At 46.7% G+C, this 23,228-nt stretch overlaps 1 protein-coding gene across 1 annotated transcript in view; it reads left to right on the top strand.

Annotated features, from left to right (window-relative positions):
- The window catches only part of TMPRSS7 (transmembrane serine protease 7), a 40,313-nt gene extending 21,525 nt beyond the window's left edge, over positions 1–18,788 (top strand). The window contains exons 8-18 of the mRNA XM_029082437.2: positions 1,514–1,644; positions 5,860–5,972; positions 8,472–8,578; positions 10,266–10,402; positions 10,818–10,925; positions 12,618–12,728; positions 14,157–14,273; positions 15,630–15,804; positions 17,374–17,642; positions 17,822–17,958; positions 18,589–18,788. Coding sequence (XP_028938270.1) covers positions 1,514–1,644; positions 5,860–5,972; positions 8,472–8,578; positions 10,266–10,402; positions 10,818–10,925; positions 12,618–12,728; positions 14,157–14,273; positions 15,630–15,804; positions 17,374–17,642; positions 17,822–17,958; positions 18,589–18,756 — 1,573 coding nt within the window. The 3' untranslated portion in view covers positions 18,757–18,788. The remainder of the gene's footprint in view (positions 1–1,513; positions 1,645–5,859; positions 5,973–8,471; positions 8,579–10,265; positions 10,403–10,817; positions 10,926–12,617; positions 12,729–14,156; positions 14,274–15,629; positions 15,805–17,373; positions 17,643–17,821; positions 17,959–18,588) is intronic.
- The last annotated feature ends 4,440 nt before the right edge of the window (positions 18,789–23,228 follow it).

The following is a 23,228-nucleotide window of genomic DNA, read 5'->3' as shown; positions in this document are numbered from 1 at the left end:
TAGATGGAGAGAAAAGGGCAGATCTTGGCGATATTGTGAAGGTGAGACCATCAGGTTTTGGTGATGGATTGGATGCGTTGGGTGAATGAGAGAGCAGAATCGAGGATGACATCAGGGTTGCAGGCCTGTGAGACGGGAAGGATGGTAGTGCCATCCACAGTGACAGGGAAGTCAGGGAGAGGGCAGGGTTTGGGAGGGAAGATAAGGAGCTCAGTCTTGCACATGTTGAGTTTTAGGTGGCGGGCAGACATCCAGGAGGAGATGTCCTGAAGGCAGGAGGGAGCCTGGAGGGAAGGGGAGAGAACAGGGGAGAAGATGTAGATTTAGGACATTGCCTGCCCACAGTGAGCTCACAGTCTAGATGGGGGAGATGGACATTAATACTACTACTAACAAGTATTGAATCCCCATTTTACAGATGAGGAAAATGAAGCTCAGAGAAGTTAAGTGACTTCCCCAAGGCCACACAGTAGGCAAGTGACAGCTGGAATTTGTCAAACAATTGTTCTGGGTGCAGGCCATTGTATTAAGCACCTGGAGAATACAATATAGCACATTCGTAGATATGTTCCCTGTTCTCAAGGAGCTTACAGTCTAGAGGAATTTTAATTGAAAAACAGTGTGGCCTATGGGAAATAGCACAGGCCTGGGAGTCAGAGGACCAGGGTTCTAATTTTGGCTACACCACCTGTCTGATGTATGGCCTTGGGCAAGTCATTTGACTTCTCTGTGTCTCCATTACTTTATTTGTAAAATGGGATTAAGACTGTGAGTCTCATGAGGGACATGGACTCTGTCCAACCCGGTAAGCTTTTATCTACCCCAGCACTTACAGTGGTCCATAGTAAGTGCTTAACAAATATCATTTAAAATTAGAATTAGAATCTAATTCTGAGCCCCAGACCCTTGCTCTTTGCATGCTGCTTTCCACAGGGAAATTGAAGCTGGGGCAGGTTTCTGTCTAAATTGGGTTTGGAATCATTTTCAGTTATATATATATATATATATATGTTGGTATTTGTTAAGCGCTTACTATGTGCAAAGCACTGTTCTAAGCGCTGGGGTAGACACAGGGAAATCAGGTTGTCCCACGTGGGGCTCACAGTCTTCATCCCCATTTTACAGAGGAGGGAACTGAGGCACGAAGAAGTTAAGTGACTTGCCCACAGTCACACAGCCGACAAGTGGCAGAGCTGGGATTCGAACTCATGAGCCCTGACTCCAAAGCCCGTGCTCTTTCCACTGAGCCACGCTGCTTCTCAGTTCTGGGGGTAAAACTGAAACCAAGTTATTTTTAGTAACCTCTCTTCCCCAGTCTACTCCTCTGAGAAAATAGGAAGTAGGGATCCAATGTGCTTCCCACCCCTTCTGAAATGCAGACCCCAAGGAGATGGACACTGGCTCAATCCCTCCCCTCTTGGGGGACTACTGTGCAAATAGGGGCTGGAAACAAGGGGTAGGGGCCCAGACCAAACAGTCTTGACTATGTGTCTGTGCTCTGTTTCTGTTTCAGGATCTGTGAACCCATCAGAAAGCTGATGTCATTCATTTCCACAAACAACCTCATGCTAGTCACTTTCCAGTCATCATTTATTCGGCGGCCACTGGAAATCCAGGGGTATTTTGAGATTATTCCAGAAGAAAGTAGGTCTTATGTAGTAATGATTGTGGTATTTCCTAAGCACTTACTATGTGCCAAACATTCTGTTAAACACTGGGTTGATACCAGATAATCAGGTCAGACACTGTCAGAACCCACAAAGGTGGGGTGGGGGTTGAGGGTGGGTGTCACAATCTAAAGGGAAGAGAGAGGAGGTATTGAACCCTCCATTTTACAAATGAGGAAACTGAGGCACAAAGAAAAGAAGTGACTTGCCCAAGGTCACACAGCAGGCAAGTGGCAGAGCTGGGATTATAACACAGATCCTCTGACTTGCAGATCCCTACGCTTTCTGCTGGACCATACTGCTTTTTTTAATAGTATTTATTAACCACTTGCTATGTTGCAGGCACTGTGGGAGATACAGGATAATCAGGTTGGACACAGTCCATGTCCCACAATGGGTGCTAAGTATTAACCCCCAGTTTACAGATGAGGTAACTGAGGGAGTGATTCCCCATCCACCTCCACATTAAACTAAAAATCCTCACCATTGGCTTTAAACCATGCAATCACTTTGCCCCCTCCTATCTCACCTCACTATTCTCCTACTACAACCCAACCCACACATTGGTTCCTCTAATGCTAACCTTCCACCATACCTCAATCTTTTCTATCTTGCCACCTACCTCTCTTCTACATCCTACCTCTAGCCTGGAATGCCCTCCCTCCTCACATCAGACAGATAATTGCTCTCTCCCACTTCAAAGCCTTACTGAAAGTACATCTCCTCCAAGAAGGTTTCCCTGACTAAGACCTCCTTTCATCTTCTCCCACTCCCTTCTGCGTCACCCTGACCAGCTCCCTTCATTTATCCTCCCTCCCATAACTATAGCACACGTGTATGTATCAGTAATTTATTATTCATTTATTTATCTATATTAATGTCTGTCTCCCCCTCTAGACTGAAAACTCACTGTGGGCAGGGAATGTGTCTGTTTTTTGTTGTATTGTACTCTTCCAAGTGCTTAGTAATGGTGTTTTGCATACAGTAAGTGCTCAATGAATATGACTGAATGGATGAATGAGGCAAGTTAAAAGACTTGCCCAAGGTTACACAGCAGACAAGTGGCAGAAGCAGGTTCTGCTGACTCCCAAGCCCGTGATCTATCCACTAGGCCACACTGCTTTGGGAATGATATTTCTAAACTGCACTGTAGAACATGTTCCTCTCTTCCAAGTGATGTTGTTGTAATCACAGAAGCCAGTAGCTCCAGTAATTGGTAGCAACGTGGTTTGTGTCCTTCTTGCTGGTGGTGTAGGTAACTAGTTTTCATGCTGGTCGTAGATCACCCCAGTAGTAACAATGACACTGATGGATCCCCAGGTTTTATCTAGTAAGCCGTCACACCAACTCTACAGGCTTGATTGAATACAGGTGCAATGCAATAATTTTCATTTTATAAATAGGAAAAACCACAGTATAATAATAATGGCCCAGTACTAAGGACCAAGATAGATACCATCTAATTGGATTGGGCTTGATCATTGTCGCAAGAGGTGTTAGCATTCTAAGGGGAAAGAAGAACAAGTATTCTGTGGAAACTGAATGTGGAAACTGAAACCCAGAGTAGTTAAATGACTACACACAGCAGGCAAGTGCTATAGCCCACACAAGAACCTAAATCTCCTGACTCCCAGGCTCTTGAGTGTTCTATTAGGCCATGCTTGAGGGGGATCATTTTTCAGTGTAGGGAGGGAGATGTCTTCTTGAGAGACAACCAGGAAGGACAGTTGGGCCAAGAAGCATTGAAGAAGAGAAAGCAGCACCATTTCCCATTTGTTGGTTTCTATTTTATTAATAAAGTAGCTGCCAAGGTCATCAAAGGTTAGAGGAAGCAGCGTGGCTCAGTGGAAAGAGCCTGGGCTTCGGAGTCAAAGGTCATGGGCTCGACTCCCGGTTCTGCCACCTGTCAGCTGTGTGACTGTGGGCAAGTCACTTAACTTCTCTGTACCTCAGTTACCTCATCTGTAAAATGGGGATTAACTGTGAGCCTCACGTGGGACAACCTGATTACCCTGTGTCTACCCCAGTGCTTAGAACAGTGCTCTGCACATAGTAAGCGCTTAACAAATACCAACATTATTATTATTGGTGGGAGTACTGGAGGCTACGGAAGACAGTATTTATTGCTTTGAAATAATTTGTGGGGATTGGGTCCTGGGAGCCAAGGATAGGGCCTATCCTGCCGTCGACCCCTGGGCCACATCCTCCCGCGGTCCTGGAATGCCCTCCCTCCTCACCCCCGTCAATCTAATTCTCTTCCCCTCTTCAAATCCTTACTTAAAGCTCACCTCCTCCAAGATGCCTTCCCAGACTGAGCTCCCCCCTTTTTCCCTCTGCTCCCTCTACCGCCCCCTTCACCTCTCCGCAGCTAAACCCTCTTCTCCCCCCTTTCCCTCTCCTCCTCCCCCTCTCCCATCCCACTCCCTCAGCACTGTACTCGTCCGCTCAACTGTATATATCTTCATCACCCTATTTATTTTGTTTATTTTGTTTAATGAGTTGTACATCACCCTGATTCTATTTATTTGCCATTGTTTTTATGAGATGTTCTTCCCCTTGACTCTATTTATTGCCATTGTTCTTGTCTGCCTGTCTCCCCCTATTAGATTGTAAGCCCATCAAAGGACAGGGACTGTCTCTATTTGTTGCCGATTTGTACATTCCAAGCACTTAGTTCAGTGTTCTGCACATAGTAAGTGCTCAATAAATACTATTGAATGAATGAATAGTATTGCTGAGCAGAAGAAAAGGTAGAGTTATAGTAAGCAATGGTGAGCTGGAAGTGGAAAAAGTTGGATTGAATTCTGGATTTCTGCCCTCCAAGTTCAATTGTACGAGTGCAGGAGTGGAGAATATGGACTGGGGTGATCTGCAGCACGGGGATTGGGGGCATAGAGCAGCAGAGGGACATAACAGTGAGGGAGCTTTGTTCAGGAGAGGGCATAACTTTAGCATGAAGTAAAGGAAGGGTGGTAGGTAGTGTGGGGGTGGAATGCCTGCTTAATAACCGAGGGCTTCTAGAGTTTGGCGGTCTCTCTGGCAGAGCAAAGGACCGATATGGGACATGAGGGACTGTGGGTGCTGGTGACAAGTAGGAAGGTTACAGTTAGAGGATGGCATTCAGTTTGGGGAGGGGAGAGATTGTGCAGAGCCTGGTGATGGTGACGGTAAGACCCTGGGGGCTTCTAAGTTGTTTGACATGGGAAGCAAAAAGAGATCTGCAGCCAAAGCTGACCCCTCTGTCCCACCCTCCATCCTTCCTTCCTGGTTGTCTCTCAAGAAGACATCTCCCTCCCTACACTGAAAAATTAACTCCCTCAAGCATGGCCTAATAGAACACTCAAGAGCCTGGGTGACTTGCCTGCTGGGTGACCTTGGTGTAGTCACTTAACTTCTCTGGGTTTCAGTTTCCACATCCAGTTTCCACAGAATACTTGTTCTTCTTTCCCCTTAGACTGTTAACACCTCTTAGGACAATGACCAAGCCCATTCCAATTAGATGGTATCTATCTTGGTCCTTAGTACAGGATCATTATTATTATACTGCGGTTTTTCCTATTTATAAAATGAAAACTATTGCACTGCACCTGGCTTCAATCAAACCTGCAGAGTTGGTGTGATGGCTTATTAGATGACACCTGAGGATCCATCAGTGTCATTGTTACTACTGGGGTAATTTACTCGAGTAAATCAGGCTCACTTAGCCTGAGAGGAACAGGATGAATATGAGAGCTAGCTCGAGCATGGGCCTGTTGCCTGGTTTCTGCCCTACTTACTCCCATGGTAACCCAGAAGCCCTCCCTGCCTAGACCCAAACACTGAAACCAGCCACTCATTATCCTTCCAGCTTCTTCAGCCTCTTCCTAATCTAGGCTGCCTCATAACTCAGATTATGCTACTACTACTAATAATAATAATAACCACGGTGTTGGTTAAGTGCTCACTGTATACCAAACATTGGGCTAAGCTCTGGGGTAGATACAATCAGACTCAATCCCTTTCCGAGAGAGAGGGAGAACAGACATTCAATTATCATTTTTTAGATGAGTAAACTGAGGCAAAGAGAAGTGAAGTGACTTGCCCAAGGTCCAACAACAGGCAAGTGGTGGAGCTGGGTTTAGAACCCAGATCTTCTGACATTGAATTTTGAGGTGGCTCTGGTGAACAGCTAACTACTGTGCATTGCTTGCAGCGTGTGGAAACACCATATCAGCACAAGAAAGCGGCGGTTTTCGGGGAACTATCTCCAGCCCGTATTTCCCCAGCTTCTATCCACCAAAGTGCAACTGCACTTGGGATTTTCAGGTACCTTAGTTTCTTTGCCATTTCCTCAAACGCTGCATAGCAGCAGGGCTGAACTGTCTCAGGGAAGCAGTCATTCACTCATTCATTCATTCATTCGTATTTATTGAGAGCTTACTGTGTCCAGAGCACTGTACTAAGTGCTGGAATGTACAATTTGGCAACAGATAGAGACAATCCCTGCCCAGCCCAACAATGGGCTCACAGTCTAAAAGCTCACCTCCTCCAAGAGGCCATCCCAGATTGAGCTTCCCCTTTTCCCTCTGCTCCCTCTGCTGCCTCTCTATGCCCCCCTTCACCTCCCCTCAGCTAAGCCCCCTTCCCCCCCCCACCTTCCCTCTGCTCCTCCTCCTCTCCCTTCCCCTCCCCTCAGCACTGTGCTAGTCCACTCATTTGTATATATTTTTATTACCCTATTTATTTTGTTAATGAGATGTACATCACCTTGATTCTATTTATTGCTATTGCTTTAATGAGATGTACATCTGCTTGATTCTATTTATTGCTATTGTTTTTGTCTGTCTGTCTCCCCCGATTAGACTGTAAGCTCATCAATGGGCAGGGACTGTCTCTATCTGTTGCCGATTTGTACATTCCAAGCACTTAGTACAGTGCTCTGCACATAGTAAGCGCTCAGTAAATACTACTGAATGAATAAAACGGGGAGACAGCAGAACAAAACAAGTAGTTAGGCATCAGTACCAACAAGATAAATAGAAATAGCAGCGTGGCTCAGTGGAAAGAGCAGGGGCTTGGGAGTCAGAGGTCATGAGTTTGAATCTCGGCTCTGCCACTTGTCAGCTGTGTGACTGTGGGCAAGTCACTTAACTCCTCTGTGCCTCAGGTACCTCATCTGTAAAATGGGGATTAATTGTGAGCCTCACGTGGGACAACCTAATTACCCTGTATCTACCCCAGCGCTTAGAACAGTGCTCTGCACATAGTAAGCGCTTAACAAATACCAACATTATTAAATAGAATCATAGATATATACACATCACTAATAAAATAAATGAAGTAATAAATAATATATAAAAATATACACAAGTTCTGTGGGGAGGGGAAGGGGGTAAAACAGAGGGAGGGAGTAAGGGGAATGGGGAGGGAAGGAGGAGCAGAGGGAAAGGAAGGGCTGAGTCTGCGAAGGGCTGGAGGATGTGAGCTCTCAGTAGGACTTTGAAGAGGGGAAGAGAATTAGTTTGGCGGATGTGAGGAGGGAGGGCATTCCAGGTCAGTGGTAGGACGTGGGTAGGACGTGGGCCAGGACAGGAGTGCACGAGGGACCATGAGGAGGTTAGCGGCAGAGGTGCAGAGTGTACGGGGTGGGCTATAGAAGGAGAGAAGGGAGGTGAGGTAGGAGGATGCAAGGTGATGGAGTCCTCTAAGTCATGCGTTTCTTGGGGGTTTCCCAAGTTGAACACTTTTCAGTCACCTACCCGTCCTCAACCTCTGACCCTTCTAGGTGTCATATATATATATGGTATTTGTTAAGCACTTAGTATGTGCCAGGCACTGAACTAAGCACTGGGGTAAATTCAAGCAAATCAGGTTGGACCCAGTCCATGTAACACACAGGGCTCATAGTCATCATTCCCATTTTACAGATGAGGGAACTGAGGCACAGAGAAGTTAATTGATTTGCCCAAGGTTACACAAAGGACAAGTGGCAAAACCAGGATTACAACCCAGATCCTTCTGACTCCCAGGCCTATCCTTAGACCACGCTGAGAGAGAGAGTGATAAATGCACGGATTCCACCTACCACACCACATGCAGGTAACTGCACATGCAGTTATCATTAACTCATTGGCTGAAAACTCATGTATATATCCACAGCAAAATTAAACTACTGGTCATTACCAGCAACTTGAACTTTTCAGATTTACAGATGTCTCTTTCTAGTATTCTGTGTTTAGAAGGAGCAGCTTTCTTTCTATTCCCTGTTCTGGTCTCCTAATGCCAGGAGCAACCCCTGTGCATATTACCACTTATCTTGTCAGAGATTTGTCTCTAGCTTCTACCTTATTTAGTTAGTTGAGCTCAATTTACCAGAAATAATTTTTTGGAATATATGTGATTTATCATGTGATTTATATGTGGTGTTAGGTGATTTATATGTGATTTATTTATCAATTTACCAAAAATAATTTTTTGGAATATATGTGATTTATCAAGAGCATTCCATAGAAAAGGAGCCTCAAATTCTTTGATTTCAAGTCTATCAATTTTATTATAGTCTCATCTTCAATACCTTACCATTGACTTCTACCAGTTCTGAATATGGAAATGTGGTTTGGTTCGTGGCACTATCTCTGTCAGCTTGATTTCTCACAAATACCATAAACTGAACCCCTCTTCCCCCCACCCTCAACCCCCGCCACCACCACACTAAACATAAAATAACTAAAATGGTTTTTAAGATGCAATGTTCAGTATGGCATGATTAGCCCAAAGGTGATTGAAGCCAATGGTGCTGTCTGACATACTGTGTGTCTCCCACAGACTCCCCATGTCGCTCTAGGGCTGGCGCTGAAATTCCATAATTACAAAATCAGCAAGAAGACTGTGAAGAGCTGTGACCATGGCTGGTGGGAAATTAACGAGCACATGTGAGTCACCACACTTGGGATCTCCCTGACCTGCGAGATAATGGGAAGTCATTCAATCAGTCAAGCAGTCACATACATTGAGAGCTTATGTTGGGCAGAGCACTGTACTGAGCACTTAGGATGGAACAATATAATAGAGCTGGTAGACAAAGAGCTTGAAGTCTAAAGGGGAAGACAGATATTAAAATAGACTACAGATATGTGCAGAAGTGCGGAAGGAGGAGTGAATATCAAATGCTTAAATGGTACAAATCCCAGCTCTAAGGTAAATACAAGTTAATCAGGTTGGACACAGTCCATGTCCCACATGGGGCTCACAGTTTTACTCCCCATTTTACAGATGAGGTCACTGAAGCACAGAGAAGTTATGTGATTTGCCCAAGGTCACAAAGCGGAGTCAGGATTAGATCCCAGGTCCTTCTGACTCCAGGCCTGTACTCTTTTCACTAGACCACACTGCTTTTCTGAAGGAGCAACTCCTTTGGAGGAAATGTGATTTTAATAAGGTTTTGCAGGTGGAGAGAGTCTGTCCGAAGATGGGGAAGAGCTGAAGGGTAGGGCGTTTTCAAAGGGAGTTAAACATCTGAAGCAACTGGCTAGAGCAATGGACATGGAAGTCAATTAGCATGGAGAAATATTGCTGCTGGGAAAGGAGAGAGCAGAGTTAAAGCAGGTGAGGATGAAACAAATGGATAAGACCTACCTGGTAATTGGATGCTGTCAGTAGTTCTTGGAGGGAAACAAGTGAACTCTGGAACCACTCCAAGGCTGTGGGTTAGTGGTACGAGATCAGTGAAGGAAAAGCGTGAAGGGTGGGGTTGAGGACATCAATTTCTCGTTAAGAGAAAATAGGAAAGTTCATTCATTCACTTGTATTTATTGAGCACTTACTGTGTGCAGAGCACTGTACTAAGCACTTGGGAGAGTACAATATAACAGTAAGCAGACACATTCCCTGCCCACAATGAGCTTACAGTCTAGAGGGACCTGAGACCTTGGGCCAGTTACCTACTAGCACTATTGCTAACTCTTTTCCTACAGAAAGTTTATTTCAGGTCAGTATTTGGGCAAGGAGAAGTGCTGAGAACCTGATCAGGGCCCCTGACTCTCCTCCTACCCCACCTCCAGCCCCCTGATGCCTTTGTCTGCTCAGAGAAATAGCCTTTCCCACCACTTTCTGTTTTGTTTAAGTCCCTCAGAATCTTGGTCATCAAAGCACAACTGGTCAGCCTCAAACTGCTCCCCATTGTGATTTCTATTCAAAGATTTCAATCTGTTATTCTTTGTAAGAGGGAGGGCAAGCACCCTAAACAGAAATCATTACCTTTCCCTGCTCCTGAATTCTTAAAGTAATTCCTTTTTTTGCCTCCAACTTCTTAGCCCCAGCAGCCCTGCAATTCACACCCATGCCTTCTTTAATGCTTTCCAGGATCTCTTTGTGGTGAAGATCATAGCAGGCTTAGAACCACACAACTAGTCAGTGGCCTGGCCTAGATTAGCTCTTTTATCTCTCTGTATGGAACCACAATGCTCAGCACTGGTCAAGCCGCTTAGGAGACAGGAGTTCTAGCAATATATGACCAGGCCTGCTTCCAGGGACGTTAAGAGTTGAACTGGGATAGATGTTTATTCTTGTTGATGTCTGGGACACACAAAATGCCCATGGTCACTTCTCTTTTTGGTGTAGGTACTGCGGTTACTACATTGACCACTGGACAGTGTTCCGGGTCCCCCACTCTGCTGTCCACATCCAGCTCCAGTGCAGTGCCCAGTTTTCCGAGGCTCCATTCCTGATGGAGTTTGACAGCTACAACATCAGCCAGCGTAAGGTCCCCGGGGTCTGTTACTCCTGCTTCACATTTTCATGGGGAGCTTACTAGCTCGATCAGCTCATCTACTATGAGCATCTACTATGTACAGAGCACTGAACTAAGCTCTTGGAAGAGTGCAATAGAGTGCCTAAAGTCACATAGGAAGCAATTGGCAGAGTTGGGATTAGAACCCAGGTCCTCTGACTCCCAGGCCCATGCCCTTACCACACTAGGCCATGCTGCTTCTCCATTATTATCATCATTATTATTATATGATTACCCAGGTCTCTTGACTCCTAGTTCCATGCTCCTTCCTTTAAGCCCTGCTGCTTCTAATGCACTTGGATATCATTCCTCTCACCATTAACCTGTTTGTCCCTTTGGGCCTCAGGGCCAGGGAAGTAACAGGCAGATGTTTCTGCCCCTAGCATGCCCAGCTGGACAGTTCCAGTGCTCCTCTGGCTTGTGTGTCCTGCAGACCCAGCGGTGTGATGGAGTGAATGACTGCTTTGATGAAAGCGATGAGCTTTTCTGCGGTGAGTATTAATAATTATGGTACTTGTAAACTCTTACTAGGTGCCGAGCATTGTTATAAGCACTGGAGTAGATACAAGGTAGTCAGGTGGTCCCATGGAGGGCTCACAGTCTCAATCCCCATTTTACAGATGAGGTAACTGAGGCACAGAGAAGTTAAGTGACTTTCCCACAGTCACACAGCTGACAAGTGGCAGAGCCGGGATTCAAACCCATGACCTCTGACTCCCAAGCCCATGCTCTTTCCACTGAGCCACCCAGCACATAGCAGACAAGTGGCGGAGCTAGGATCAGAACCCATGTCCTCTGACTCCCAAGCTGGTGCTCTTTCCATTGTCTTGATGGCCTCATAGCTCTGAGACAGGAGTCACAACCTCATTCCCTCGATGGCTTACTCCTCCAACACCCACATTGTGATCGTGTTGGGCAGGGAGTAGGGACTCCTGGGATCCTCCTTCCTTGCTACACAACCATAGAAGATTCACTACCTTGTATATTCACTACCTTGTATCCCTCATTGTTTCCTATCTCCCAGATGCGGTAAAATGCTCAGATGAGGCTTTCAGCTGCCCTCGGCTCATCCCATGTCAGTCATTCATGGGGAAACCAGAGTAAAAACCTATGACTGTGACTCCCATGACTTCTTCCCTGCTGCTGAGCAAGGGCAGAGTAAGGGGATGGGCACAGGTGGCAGAGGTGCTCAAAGCCAGCCCAGGTCTTTTCCTGGAAATACAGCCCTGTCCACCTGAGTGAAACATCAGTACTGAGCATTGGGTTGGGAGGAAGGGGACTGTAAGCTCGTGGTGGGCAGGGAATGTGTCTACCAAATCTGTTGCACTGTACTTTTCCAAGAACTTACTACAGTGTTCTGCACTTAGAAAGTACTAAATAAATACCACTGATAATGAACGGGAGCAGAAGGAGGCAAGATGGCTGGGGTTTCTTCAGGAAGCAGCTGGACCACAGACACTAACTTCATAAAACTCCTGGGTGCATGGCCCTGGGTCTGTGCTATACTAGCTTAAACTTGCAGGCCAATCATCACCATCATCATTATTATTATTATGGTATTTGTTGAGTGCTTACTAAGCACTGGGGTAGATGCAATGCAATCAGGTCAGATCCAGTCCCTGTCCCACATGGGGCTCACAGTTTAAGTTGGGGGAGAGAACAGTATTGAATCCCCAATTTACAGATGAGGCACCAAGAAGTGACACACTCAAGGTCACAGAGCTGGCAAGTGGGGGAGGCAGGATTAGAGTCCAGATCCCCTTACTCCCAGGCCTTTGATCTTTTCACTAGGCCACCCTGCTCTTTGGGGAATAAAAATGATACTGCAGGATTTCCCACAAGCTCAATAACTTTTACTGTTACTTTTCAATAGTAAAAATCTACTAATCATGGCTCATACCAACAGTGCAAGTCTTTCCTCAGTTAATTTGTTCAGCACTTACTAAGTACTAAGCACTGGAGTAGGTAAAAGGTTAGACACAGTTCCTGTTGCACATGAGATTCAAAATATATCCCCATTTTACAGGTGTGGAAATTGAGGCACAAGGTACACATGCAGAGGATGACAGTGGCAGTGTCCAGGTCTCCTGGCTCCCAAGCATGCTCTTTCCCCTAGGTCACACTGACTCTCCATACTCCACTCAGCCTTCTCATCTCACTGGTGCTCTTTTGGCTTCTCCTAGGTACAGTGAAGCCTGACTGCCACAGCAATTCCTTCTGGCAGGAGAGCTCCCTTGTCTGCGATGGTTTCAAGGACTGCGACGGGGGCTGGGATGAGCAGAACTGCACCCAACGTAATGATTTCAAGCTCTTCCCATCCTACCCACTCCCATCCTGACCTCAAAATAATGGTTTCAGGCTTCTCTCCCCCAACTACCATCCTGCCATATTTCCCAGCTCTTTGAAGGACAAGTGACCTTGTTGACTCTCATTTTCTCCTCTGGGGATCACAGGGCTAGGGGCTGAGGTAGGGCTGAGGTCACTCAGATGAGTACAGCCAGACCTAATGGGAACCCCAGAACCACAGGAACGACAAGGGACCCAAGACTATGCTCTCAATCCAGTAGCACCATGGTGAACCATCATCAGCATCAGTGTCATTTACTGAGGGTTTACTGTGTGCAGAGCAATAAACTAAGCACTTGGAAAAGTACAACAGAGTTGGTAAACACATTCCCTGCACATAATGGATGAGTTGGTTTCTAGATTCAAACTCCTGGGATCCTTCTTGTGGGTAGTGGTGTGCAGGACGAAACCAAGAATCAGGATCAACTTTTAGCTGAGAATCGTGAAACAAAAAGCTTTTGGGGAAAGCTAATGGTTGGCAGGGTTAACCAGCCAGACAGCCTCCACCTTGGGAGTAGTAGTAGGAATAATAATAGCTTTTATTGAGTGCTCACTATTTGCAGAGCACTATTCTAAGTGCTGGGAGAGAAAACACCGGTGAGAATTAGACTTCTCTGGGTTCATAATCTAAAAGTTTAAATAGGAAGAAGGGCTGGGAGACAGATACATCAGGAGTAATGAAATACTAAGACATAATACAAACAAATACACAAAATATAGATTCCAAGTCTTGATGGTGATGAAGGAGTCTGAGTGCATGCCTGGAGCAGGGGCCCTTGGTGGAAGGAGGAAATATAGCTGTTACTGCGGTGTCTTTTTCAGTTGCAATGTAGGGTACTAGAGCAAATGGGATCCAGCATTCATCCCCGTCCCAGAGTGCAAGGGGCCCAGTTCTGAAGGCAAACCACCACACCCTGGGGTCATCAAGATCAGGGGTCAGCTTCCTAGGGGTCAGCCCTCCCTACAAAAGCATGCCCAGAGGTCCTGGACCCCTGGATGCTGACCCTGTTCTGCCCGGGGCCTTTTCCTTCTAGGAACTATTTCTTCTCTTCCTCCCCCACTGCTCCTCTCCCCAGCTCCTGGAGGTATTTGGTCAAGGACTGCAGAAACCAAAATGGCCAACTGTTATTAGAAGGAAGACCGACGAAGGTCATTAAAAGGTCCGAGCTGTGGAATTAGCGTGGGGTCTGTTCTTGGTTGTGGTCAATCAGCAGTATCAGAATAATCAGCTGTTTTCCTGGCTCCCTCTCTTCCTGGCCCCTGATGGGCTCATCTTCTGGGTCCAGAAGAGAAGAGCCAGAGGGGTGCCCTGGGAGCTGCCTGCCTCCCCCGAGGTGGACACAGCAGCCACCCTCGTCCCCTCTCCTTTCTCCTAGGGGTTCCTTGTGGCAATGACACTTTCCAGTGTCACAACAATGATTGCTTCAGGAAGAGAAACGCCAAGTGTGATGGGACCATGGACTGTCTGGATGGAAGTGATGAAGAAGGCTGTGGTGAGCATTACTGAACCCCCTCTTCTGATCCTGCCTCCTCCTAGGGGACAGACCCCCAGCATGGCAGAGAGGGTAAGGGGAATGGTATCACCCTTTGGTTTCCTTAATGATGGAAAAAATGGGATGGGGAAAGTTTCACTAGGAGGCTCAGGAAGCAACCCTTAGAGCTTCCTCCCAATGAGTCTGAGCACCCTCGGATTTTTGCTGCTGAGGTAGGAATGATTTTAGAGGATCATGCTTGTATATCTCTGAGTTGTTCCCCTTGATTAACTGTCACCATCCTATGACTTTCAGGATTTGTAACTCTAGATAACATGGGAAGCCTTGGGGCTTGTCCAGCCTGTCTGGCTCCCACAGAAAGCAAACACTCACCCTCAGCTGCCATCATAGTGGTGACACCTCCAGGATCTGTGAATTCCGCACCCACTCTGGTCTGGTCTGAACACATAGCTGGCATTTATTTACCTCAAGAATTTATGATGGTATTAGGTTTTCTCTGTACCCAGATCTTAGACCATGTCTGCTATTTCATTGCCAGTCCCTGAAATGAGTGCTTCTTCCAAGGGGCGGTCTTAACGTTCGACCCTTGCACTTATACATCCCCAGAAAGTAGTTCTTCTGTTGTCTGCCACATCCACAAATCCCATTAGATGGTCTCATTGGTGGTTGAGCACAAAATTGGCCTCCCTTGTTCTCCAATGGTCCCTGTTCATCACTCTTAGTTCTTCCTTCAAAGGTCTCTTGATTTCCACCTCGCAGCCTGATTCATCATCAGCGAACCATGTGGGCCAGGTGCGGGGGAGGCACCCTCAAAATGCCAAGGCATTGGAGAAACATGGGACATTAGGGTCAATCCCCAGATGTGATAGGGCAGGGGTTGGAGGTGTCTGACAGCAGTTTCAAGAGCTGCTGTAGGCTGCAGCACACGTTGTGACACCTTTGGTGTTGGGTTTTGTATGTGGTGGTTCCACAGATGAGAAAGGGTGGGAGAGGGGAGGGAAACGGCAGTGTCGCAGGTCAGAGCCCCCTCTCTGTGCTGTGGCAACAAAATGGCTTGCATCTCCCTCCCCACATGGCAGCAGAGCTCACCAAGACTGGAGTTTGGAGCCAGGGAGGGGAAAGAACAGTGTGGAAAAACCACATTGGCATCAAAGGCTTTTTGGGTGGGGCTCTGGGTTAGGAGTAGCCTGGGAATACCCTGATGCAACTAAGGCTCTAAACACAGGACTCTGTGTTAGAGACCATGGGCACTCATTTCTCCACCCTAGAGCCCAAACCTGAGGAAGGCAAGGGCAACAGGCAGCCCCTTCCCCAAGCCTAGACCAAGCCAACTCCAAAGAGCCTCTCTGTATGCAGGTTGTGGCGGGAACCCTGTGGTCCCCTGGCCACGCATCGTGGGTGGCACAGTGGCCCCACAGGGGCAGTGGCCCTGGCAGGCCAGTCTCCATTTTGTTGGGTCGGCTTCCTGCGGGGCATCGGTCATCACTCAGGACTGGCTCCTCTCTGCTGCACACTGCTTCCAGGGAGACAGGTATGTCCAGCCCAGGAGAGACTGCACCATCTGACCTGCCCTCTCCTTCTTCTGGCCCCATCCCCTAGCCAGGTGGACACTATGGAGAGGAGATGTGGAGGAAGCGAAACCAAGGCCCTGACTTAGATTATTGTGATCTTTGCTCATCTCTTACTCTGTGTGTGTCAACCACTGTTCTGAGTACTGGGGTAGATGCAAGTTAATCTGCTTGAACGGTCGGTGAGAGGCAGTGTGGCTTACTGGTTAGAGCATAAGCCTGAGAGTCAGAGGACTTGGGTTCTAAACCCGACTCTACCAATTGCTTACTGTGTGACTTTGGGCAAGTCACTTAACTTTTCTGTGCTTTAGTTACCTCAGCTGTAAAATGGGGATTAAAACTATGAGTCCCATGTTGGACATGGACCGACTTGTTTGTATATTTGCCCAGTGCTCAGAAGAGTGCTTGACACACACTCATAGTAAATGCTTAACACATACCATTAAAAAAGGAAGTCCTTGTCCCACATGGGGCTCACAGACTTGATCCTAGCTCAGGGCTTTCCTCCATTCCTTGACACTGCCATTTAACTCTGCCTCATGGGAAGAGCTGATGCCTTTGTGAGTGGGAAAGAACAGGAAGTGGAAAAACAGTGAGTTTTTAAAAAAAATTTATATGTTATTAGCAAAGCCCCTAATATGTGCCAGACACTTTACTAGGTGCAGGGGTAGAAACAAGCTAATCAGATTGGACATTCATTCATTATTTATTGAGTGCTTACTGTGTGCAATGCACTGTACTAAGCACTTGGGAGAGTACAATACCACAATAAACTGACACATTCCCAGCTCAGTCCATGTCCCACAATGGGCTCCCAATCTCAGTCCCCATTTTACAGATGAGGTAACTGATGCACAGAGAAGTTGTGAATCGCCCAAAGTCATGCAGCAAACAAGTGGATTTAGTACCCAGATCCCTCTGACTCCCAGGCTTGTGCTCTACCTAGGTCATGCTGCTCCTAGATTCTTTCTCTCCCTGGCACCTGTGACTGGAAATATCTTGCCCATCTCCCTCTCTGGCCTCACACTTGCCCATGTATCTCTGCCAGAGTCATTGGTGATACTAGGCAGATCACATTCGGAGTGGGTCTCTTCAGCCTGCAGTCAGGGACCCAGATTCAGCCTGCCTTTCTGTTAAAAACTGTAATATTTATTATGCACTTACTCTACAGAACACTGTACTAAGTGCTGAGAAAGAATACCCAAATGGGAATTAGACCCACTCCCAGTCTCCCACTATTCTTCTAGGGGTGTGTAAATGCTCTCTCTTTATTTGGGAAGGATTCTATGAATCTTTTCAGGGGCTGCCGGGGAGAGAAAATACCCCCATTTTGCTGATGGGGAAGGAAGGTCGAGAATCATTTATATCAGATATCAGAAGGGGGATGCGAATCCAGGCCTCCCAGTCCTCCCCTCACAGCGAGGTTGTGTTGCATTAGGCCATGCATTGTTTCATTGGGATTGTCCTAAGGGGTGTGGTCCCCCGGAGTTGAGAAGCACTTTCCACAGGATTTCCTTCCTGGGTCACCTCAGGTTACTGGACCCCCGGCCCTGGTTAGCCCACCTGGGGATGTATACACAAGGAGAGGCCAAGTTCACCTCTCCAGTGCGAAGGATCGTGGTCCATGAATTCTATGACAGCAGGACATTTGACTACGATATCGCTCTTCTCCAGCTGAGCTCCACCTGGCCAGCGGCCCTAGCCCAGCAGATCCAGCCCATCTGCATCCCTCCCCTGGGCCAGAGAGTACGCAGCGGGGAGCGATGCTGGGTAACAGGCTGGGGCCAAAGGCACGAAGCAGGTGAGCTGCCACATCCAGAGCCCTGCTCCTGATGTTCACTGGGTGGGTGGCTGGGTTCTTGGCTTCCTGAGACTCCAGGTTCCACTCCTGGCCTGTGGGAGAAGATGGTTAACCCATCCCCGAGCCCCTGGCCTAAGCAAGAGGATTGTTAACCTCAACGCCGCGGCTACTGTTCCCAGACAGCAAGGGCTCCCTGGCTCTGCATCAGGCCGAAGTGGAAGTTGTGGACCAGACGCTCTGTGTGTCTACCTATGGGCTCATCACAGTGCGCATGCTGTGTGCGGGGGCCCGGGCCGGGGGAAGTGACGCCTGCAAGGTAGGGACTGTGGCCTCGGCCAGCCTCTGGAGGGGTAGATGCAGGGTGGGCTGGGGGCGGAGGTGGGCTTCTGGGGAGGAGGGAGGAGGAGAAAGGACAAAGAGGGAGGATGAAGAAAGAGAACAGATAAAGAGGGAGAAGGAAGGAGAGGGAAAAGGATGGGGGGGGTGGCTAGGCATTAAACTAGCTTTAGCAAAGTCATTTTGAGCTTCATCCCAGTGAGGACCAAGATAACAAACTGCCAAATGACGGAGTGAACCATGAGCTACTGTCCAAACCATTCATGTCTCAGTTGCTCAGACACCCCTAGTCAGGGCCTCTGGCCTTATCTTTGAGTACTTACTGTGTGCAGAGCACTGTACTAAGAACTTGGGAGAGTACAGTGTAACAGACATACATATTCCCTACCCACAATTAGCCTTCTTGGAAAATCAAGTTTGAGATGAGCTAAGAGGTCCGGCTCACTCCCATACACCTCAAAGGTGTACAATTCTGCAATTTGAGTGTTAAATACTATCGAAGATTTTCTAAAGATTTTTTGGGGGAGGATACAATGCAGTGGAGTTGGAAGACATGATATCTGACAGTCAACAGGGAAATTAGATCCAGTAGATACCCAATCTTTTTCAGGGAGACTCTGGAGGACCCCTATCTTGTCGAAGAAAAAGTGATGGAAAATGGATTTTAACTGGCATCGTTAGCTGGGGCTATGGCTGTGGAAGACCAAACTTTCCTGGGGTTTACACAAGAGTGTCAAATTTCATTCCCTGGATTCACAGATACATCCCTTCTGTTTGATAATTTGAACATGGTACCAGTGGAGCCCTGTGTAAGAACTATACAAATATTGATTCTTCAGAAGGAATGTAATAAAGTAATAGTTCCTGTTCCTACCTCTCTAGTATTGTTACTCCTGCACCACTCCTGCTCATGCCTGGTCATACTGGGCACTGTCTTATGGAGGGAAGAGCAAGAAAGGGAAGGGGAGGTGGAAGAATAACCTGGCATTGCAGGCACATCACAGACACTCCTCCAATGTGGCTTAGTGGAAAGAGCATGGGTTTGGGAATCAGAGTTTGTCGGTTCTAATCCCAGCTCCACCAATTGTCAGCTGTGTGACTTTGGGCAGTCACTTAACTTCTCTATACCTCAGTTACCTCATCTGTAAAATGGGGATTAAGACTGTGAACCCCACATGGGACAACCTGATTACCTTGTATCTACCCCAGCACTTAGAACAGTGCTTGGCACAGTGTAAGTACTTCACAAATACCATCATCATAATTATTATCACTTTCTCTTCGCCTTTTCTTCTCCTTTCCTCCTTAATCCTTCCCTTCCTTCCCCTCTTTTCCTCTTCCTCCACTCTCCCACCCACCCTTCCTTCCCTTCCCTTTTCTTCCTTCCACTCCCAACCTGGGCAGGAACTGCTTTTCTTATGGGGCAGCTGGGCAGCCAATTACTTCATCATATGATACCATGCTCAACATAATGTAATAATGTCACCTGTCATGTAGGGACCCTATAAAGCAAAGTAGCATTGGGCCCCCAGTGGTGGGGATAATCCGTTCCAGAAGACCTTGCACAGGTGAGGGGTAGGGAATGAAGCAAATTAAACCTCTGCCACTTGCAGGGTGGAAGATAAGCCCTGTAAAGCCATTAAGACTTATGATAATGAAAAGCACATTAATGTGCATTTACATCATCATCATAATTATGGTATTTGTAAAGCACTTACTATGTGCCAAGCACTGTTCTAAGCACTGAGATAGAAACAAGGTAATCAGGTTGCCCCATGTGGGACTCACAGTCTTAATCCCCATTTTACAGATGAGGTAACTGAGGCACAGAGAAGTTAAATGCCTTGCCCAAGGTCACACAGCAGACAAGAGGCGGAGCCAGGATTAGAACCCATGTCCTCTGACTCCCAAGCCCGTGCTCTTTCCTCTGAGCCATGCCGCTTCTATTTGATTGACTCTTGGCATACCAACTGCTCAAATTGCTCATTTTGGTTGGCTCTTCTACACAAAAGTGTTGCCAACACCAGGATAATAGCTAAACCGTTTGCAGAAGTAAATGAAGTGTAAATAATATGAATAATAATTGTATTTGTTATCTGATTACTATGTGTCAAGCACTAGCCTAGTCCATGTCCCACAAGGCTCACATGGTTCACTTGCTCCCAGACCAGGTATTTTATAACCAGGATAGACAACAAAGCCATTTCTCCATTGACTTCATCCAAGCGAGCTGAACACCAGCATAGAGAAACAATCCAAAGAACCAGTCCAGAAGCCCAGAAGAGGAACCTTCTCTTCATCCAATACAGGTCAGTGTTAGAACCTTCCTAGCTCCCATTTCCAAATGGGAAACTGACAAGGAGACTGAAAAGGTTGAATAATAATACTGATTATTGTATTCATTAAGCTCTTACTATGTACTAAGTACTGTACTAAACACTAGCAAGAACAAGAACTAGGGCAACAGCTAAAAGGAATATGAAATTTTGTGGAGTGTGGACACTGTGAGAAGCAGCATGGGCTAGTGGAAAGAGCATGGACTTAGGACCTGGGTTCTAATCCCTGCTCTGCCTCTTGTTTGCTGTATGACCTTGGGCAAGTCATTTCACTTCTCAGGGCCTTAGTTCCCTCTTCTGCAAAATGGGGATTCAATACCTGTGTTCCCTCCTATTTAGAATGTGAGCCCCATATGGGACCTGCTTATTTTGTATTTACCCCAGCACTTAGTACACTGTTTGGCACATAGTAAGGGCTTAACAGATACCATAATATCATTATTATTATTATCACTATTACCTTGAAGCAAGTATAGACAAATCAATGACTTGGAAGAAAGAGCTTGGATGGCACCAAGCTATAAGCCCTGGGTGGAACAGGGACTGTATCTCATCTGATTAGCTTAAGTCTACCCCAGTGCTTAGTGCAGTGCTTGGCACCTAATAAACACTTACATACCATAATTATTTATAATTATTATTCATTTATTTTCCCCATCATGTTAATTGGTTGATTAAGCTTAGGGCTCAGGCCGGGCAGGTTGATCCTGTTGAATACCCAGTGGAATTTCTGAGGTTTTCCTTATTTGCTTATTTATGGTATTCGTTAAGTGCTTACTATGTGCCAGGCCCCGCTCTAAGCACTTGGGTAGATTTAAGCTATACAGATGAGAAACACTTCCTGTTCCACCAGGGCTTATAACTTGGTGCTATGACACAAGATAATCAGTTTGGACACATACTTGTCCCACATGGGGCACACAGTCTTAATCCCCATTTACAAATGAGGTAATTGAGGCACAGAAAAGTGAAGTGACTTACCCAAGGTTACACATCATACAAGTGGTGAAGCTGGGATTAGAACCCAGGTCTTTTTAACCCAGGCCTGTGCTCTGTCCACCAGACTACACTGCTTCTCTGAATCTTCTGAGTCTCTGTGTCCCTGGCTGCAACCAACAACACTTGTCTTCCCATTAGAGAAGGAGATGGTTCTGGCTTCTTCTTTCCTAGAACCAGGCATCCCTCTAAAGTATAAGGGGGCTTCTCTAAGGGGAGACCAGGCCTAGGGGGAAAGGAATCTTTCTGGGCTGTCAATTCCATAGGCCTCCAGGCCTGAGGAAAGGTGGGCAGCTCTATCTCTGGGCCTAGTCCAGGAGCTGGAGGGACCCTTATCAAAACTGGCTCTTCCCCACTGACCTAGGATTGGGTTCCACTTGGGGTTGGGCAAGGCTGCTACCTTTGCTTGGTTCAAGTAAGTGGAGTAGGCATCAGATGCAATTAGGGGCCTGGTAGAGGTGTAGTCCTAACAGTGAATGGTCCCTGGGACTGCTGGTGCTCCAAGATCCTTCCTGCCAGGGGAGCAACCAGAATCTTAATTCCAAAAAGTCATCTTCTTTCCCATCCCACCAGGGTCCAGTCATTACCCAGTATTCCCTAGTTCAGGCTGCTGGCCCCTCCCAGTTCCAGGAAGTGATGGGGCATTTTCTTCTGGGGAGCAACCAGGACAGGGGTTAGAAGACAGTCATTCATTCATTCACTCAGGAGTATTTACTAAAAGCCTATTGTTTGTGAAATACTGAACTATGTGTTTGGGAACAGGATGGAGCCTCCCATTAGAGTTGACAGACAGACCAGAACATCCATTCTGGTGTGTTTTGAGGTGTTGGGGAGGTAAGAGGCCCATCAATCAGTTAATCAATTGATGTCATTTACTGAACACTTACTGTGTGCAGAATACTGCACTAACCACTTTGGAAAGTACAATACAACAGTTTGTAGATGCAATCCTTTCCCACAAGGAGTTTACAGTCTACAGGGGGAGACAGATAGTAAAATAAATTAGGTAGGTGATAGGTGATAAGGATATTTATACAAGTGTTGTTGAGCTGGGGTGAGTATTAAAGTGTTCAAGGGGTACAGAGCCAAATGTATAGCCATTCAGAGGGCAAGTGGATAAGGGAAATGAGACCTTAGGGAGAGCCTCTTGGAGGAGACGAGATTTTAGAAGGATTTTGAAAGGGGGTTCAGTGGTGGACTTTCAGATATGAAGGGGGAGAGAAGGGAGTTCCAGGCCAAGGGGAGGATGTGGATCAGGGATAGGAGACAGGATAGACAAGATTGAGGTGCAGAAAGCAGGTTGTCATTAGAGGAGCAGAGTGTGTGGGTTGAGCTATAGTAGATCAGCAAGACAAGATTAGGAGGGAGGGATCTGATTAAGTGCTTTAAAGTCAATGGTAAGGAGCTTCTGTTTGTTGAGAAAGTGAATGGGCAACCATTAGAGGTTTTTGAGGAGTAGGAAGATGTGGACTGAATGATTTTTCAGAAAATGATCAGAGCAGCGGAGTGAAGTAAGGACTGCAGTGGGAAGAGAGAGGAGGCTGATGTAGTTAAGATGGAAAATGATGAGGGCTTGGATCAGCTTGGTAAGCAGTTTTCAGAGCACTACATGCTGGGAGAGTACAGTACAATAGAATTGGTAAATATAATCCCTCCCCTCATGGGGTTTACAATCTAGTAGGGGAGGCAGACATTAAAGTAAATCATAGGGGAAAAAGCAGAGTACAAGGATATGTATGTAAGTGTAATGGGACTGGAGGGGTGCAATGAGTAACAATAATGATAATAATTATGGTGTTTGATAAGTGCTTAACTTTGTGCCAGACACTGTACTAAGCACTAGGTGGATACAAGCAAATCGGGTTGGACACAGTCCCTGTCCCATGGTGGGCTCACAGTCTCAATCCCCATTTTACAG

The sequence above is a fragment of the Ornithorhynchus anatinus genome, chromosome 17, assembly GCF_004115215.2.
Source record: "Ornithorhynchus anatinus isolate Pmale09 chromosome 17, mOrnAna1.pri.v4, whole genome shotgun sequence".
Taxonomy (NCBI): domain Eukaryota; kingdom Metazoa; phylum Chordata; class Mammalia; order Monotremata; family Ornithorhynchidae; genus Ornithorhynchus; species Ornithorhynchus anatinus.
The sequence above is the reverse complement of the archived record's forward strand: the minus strand, read 5'-3'. Positions and strand labels throughout refer to the sequence as shown.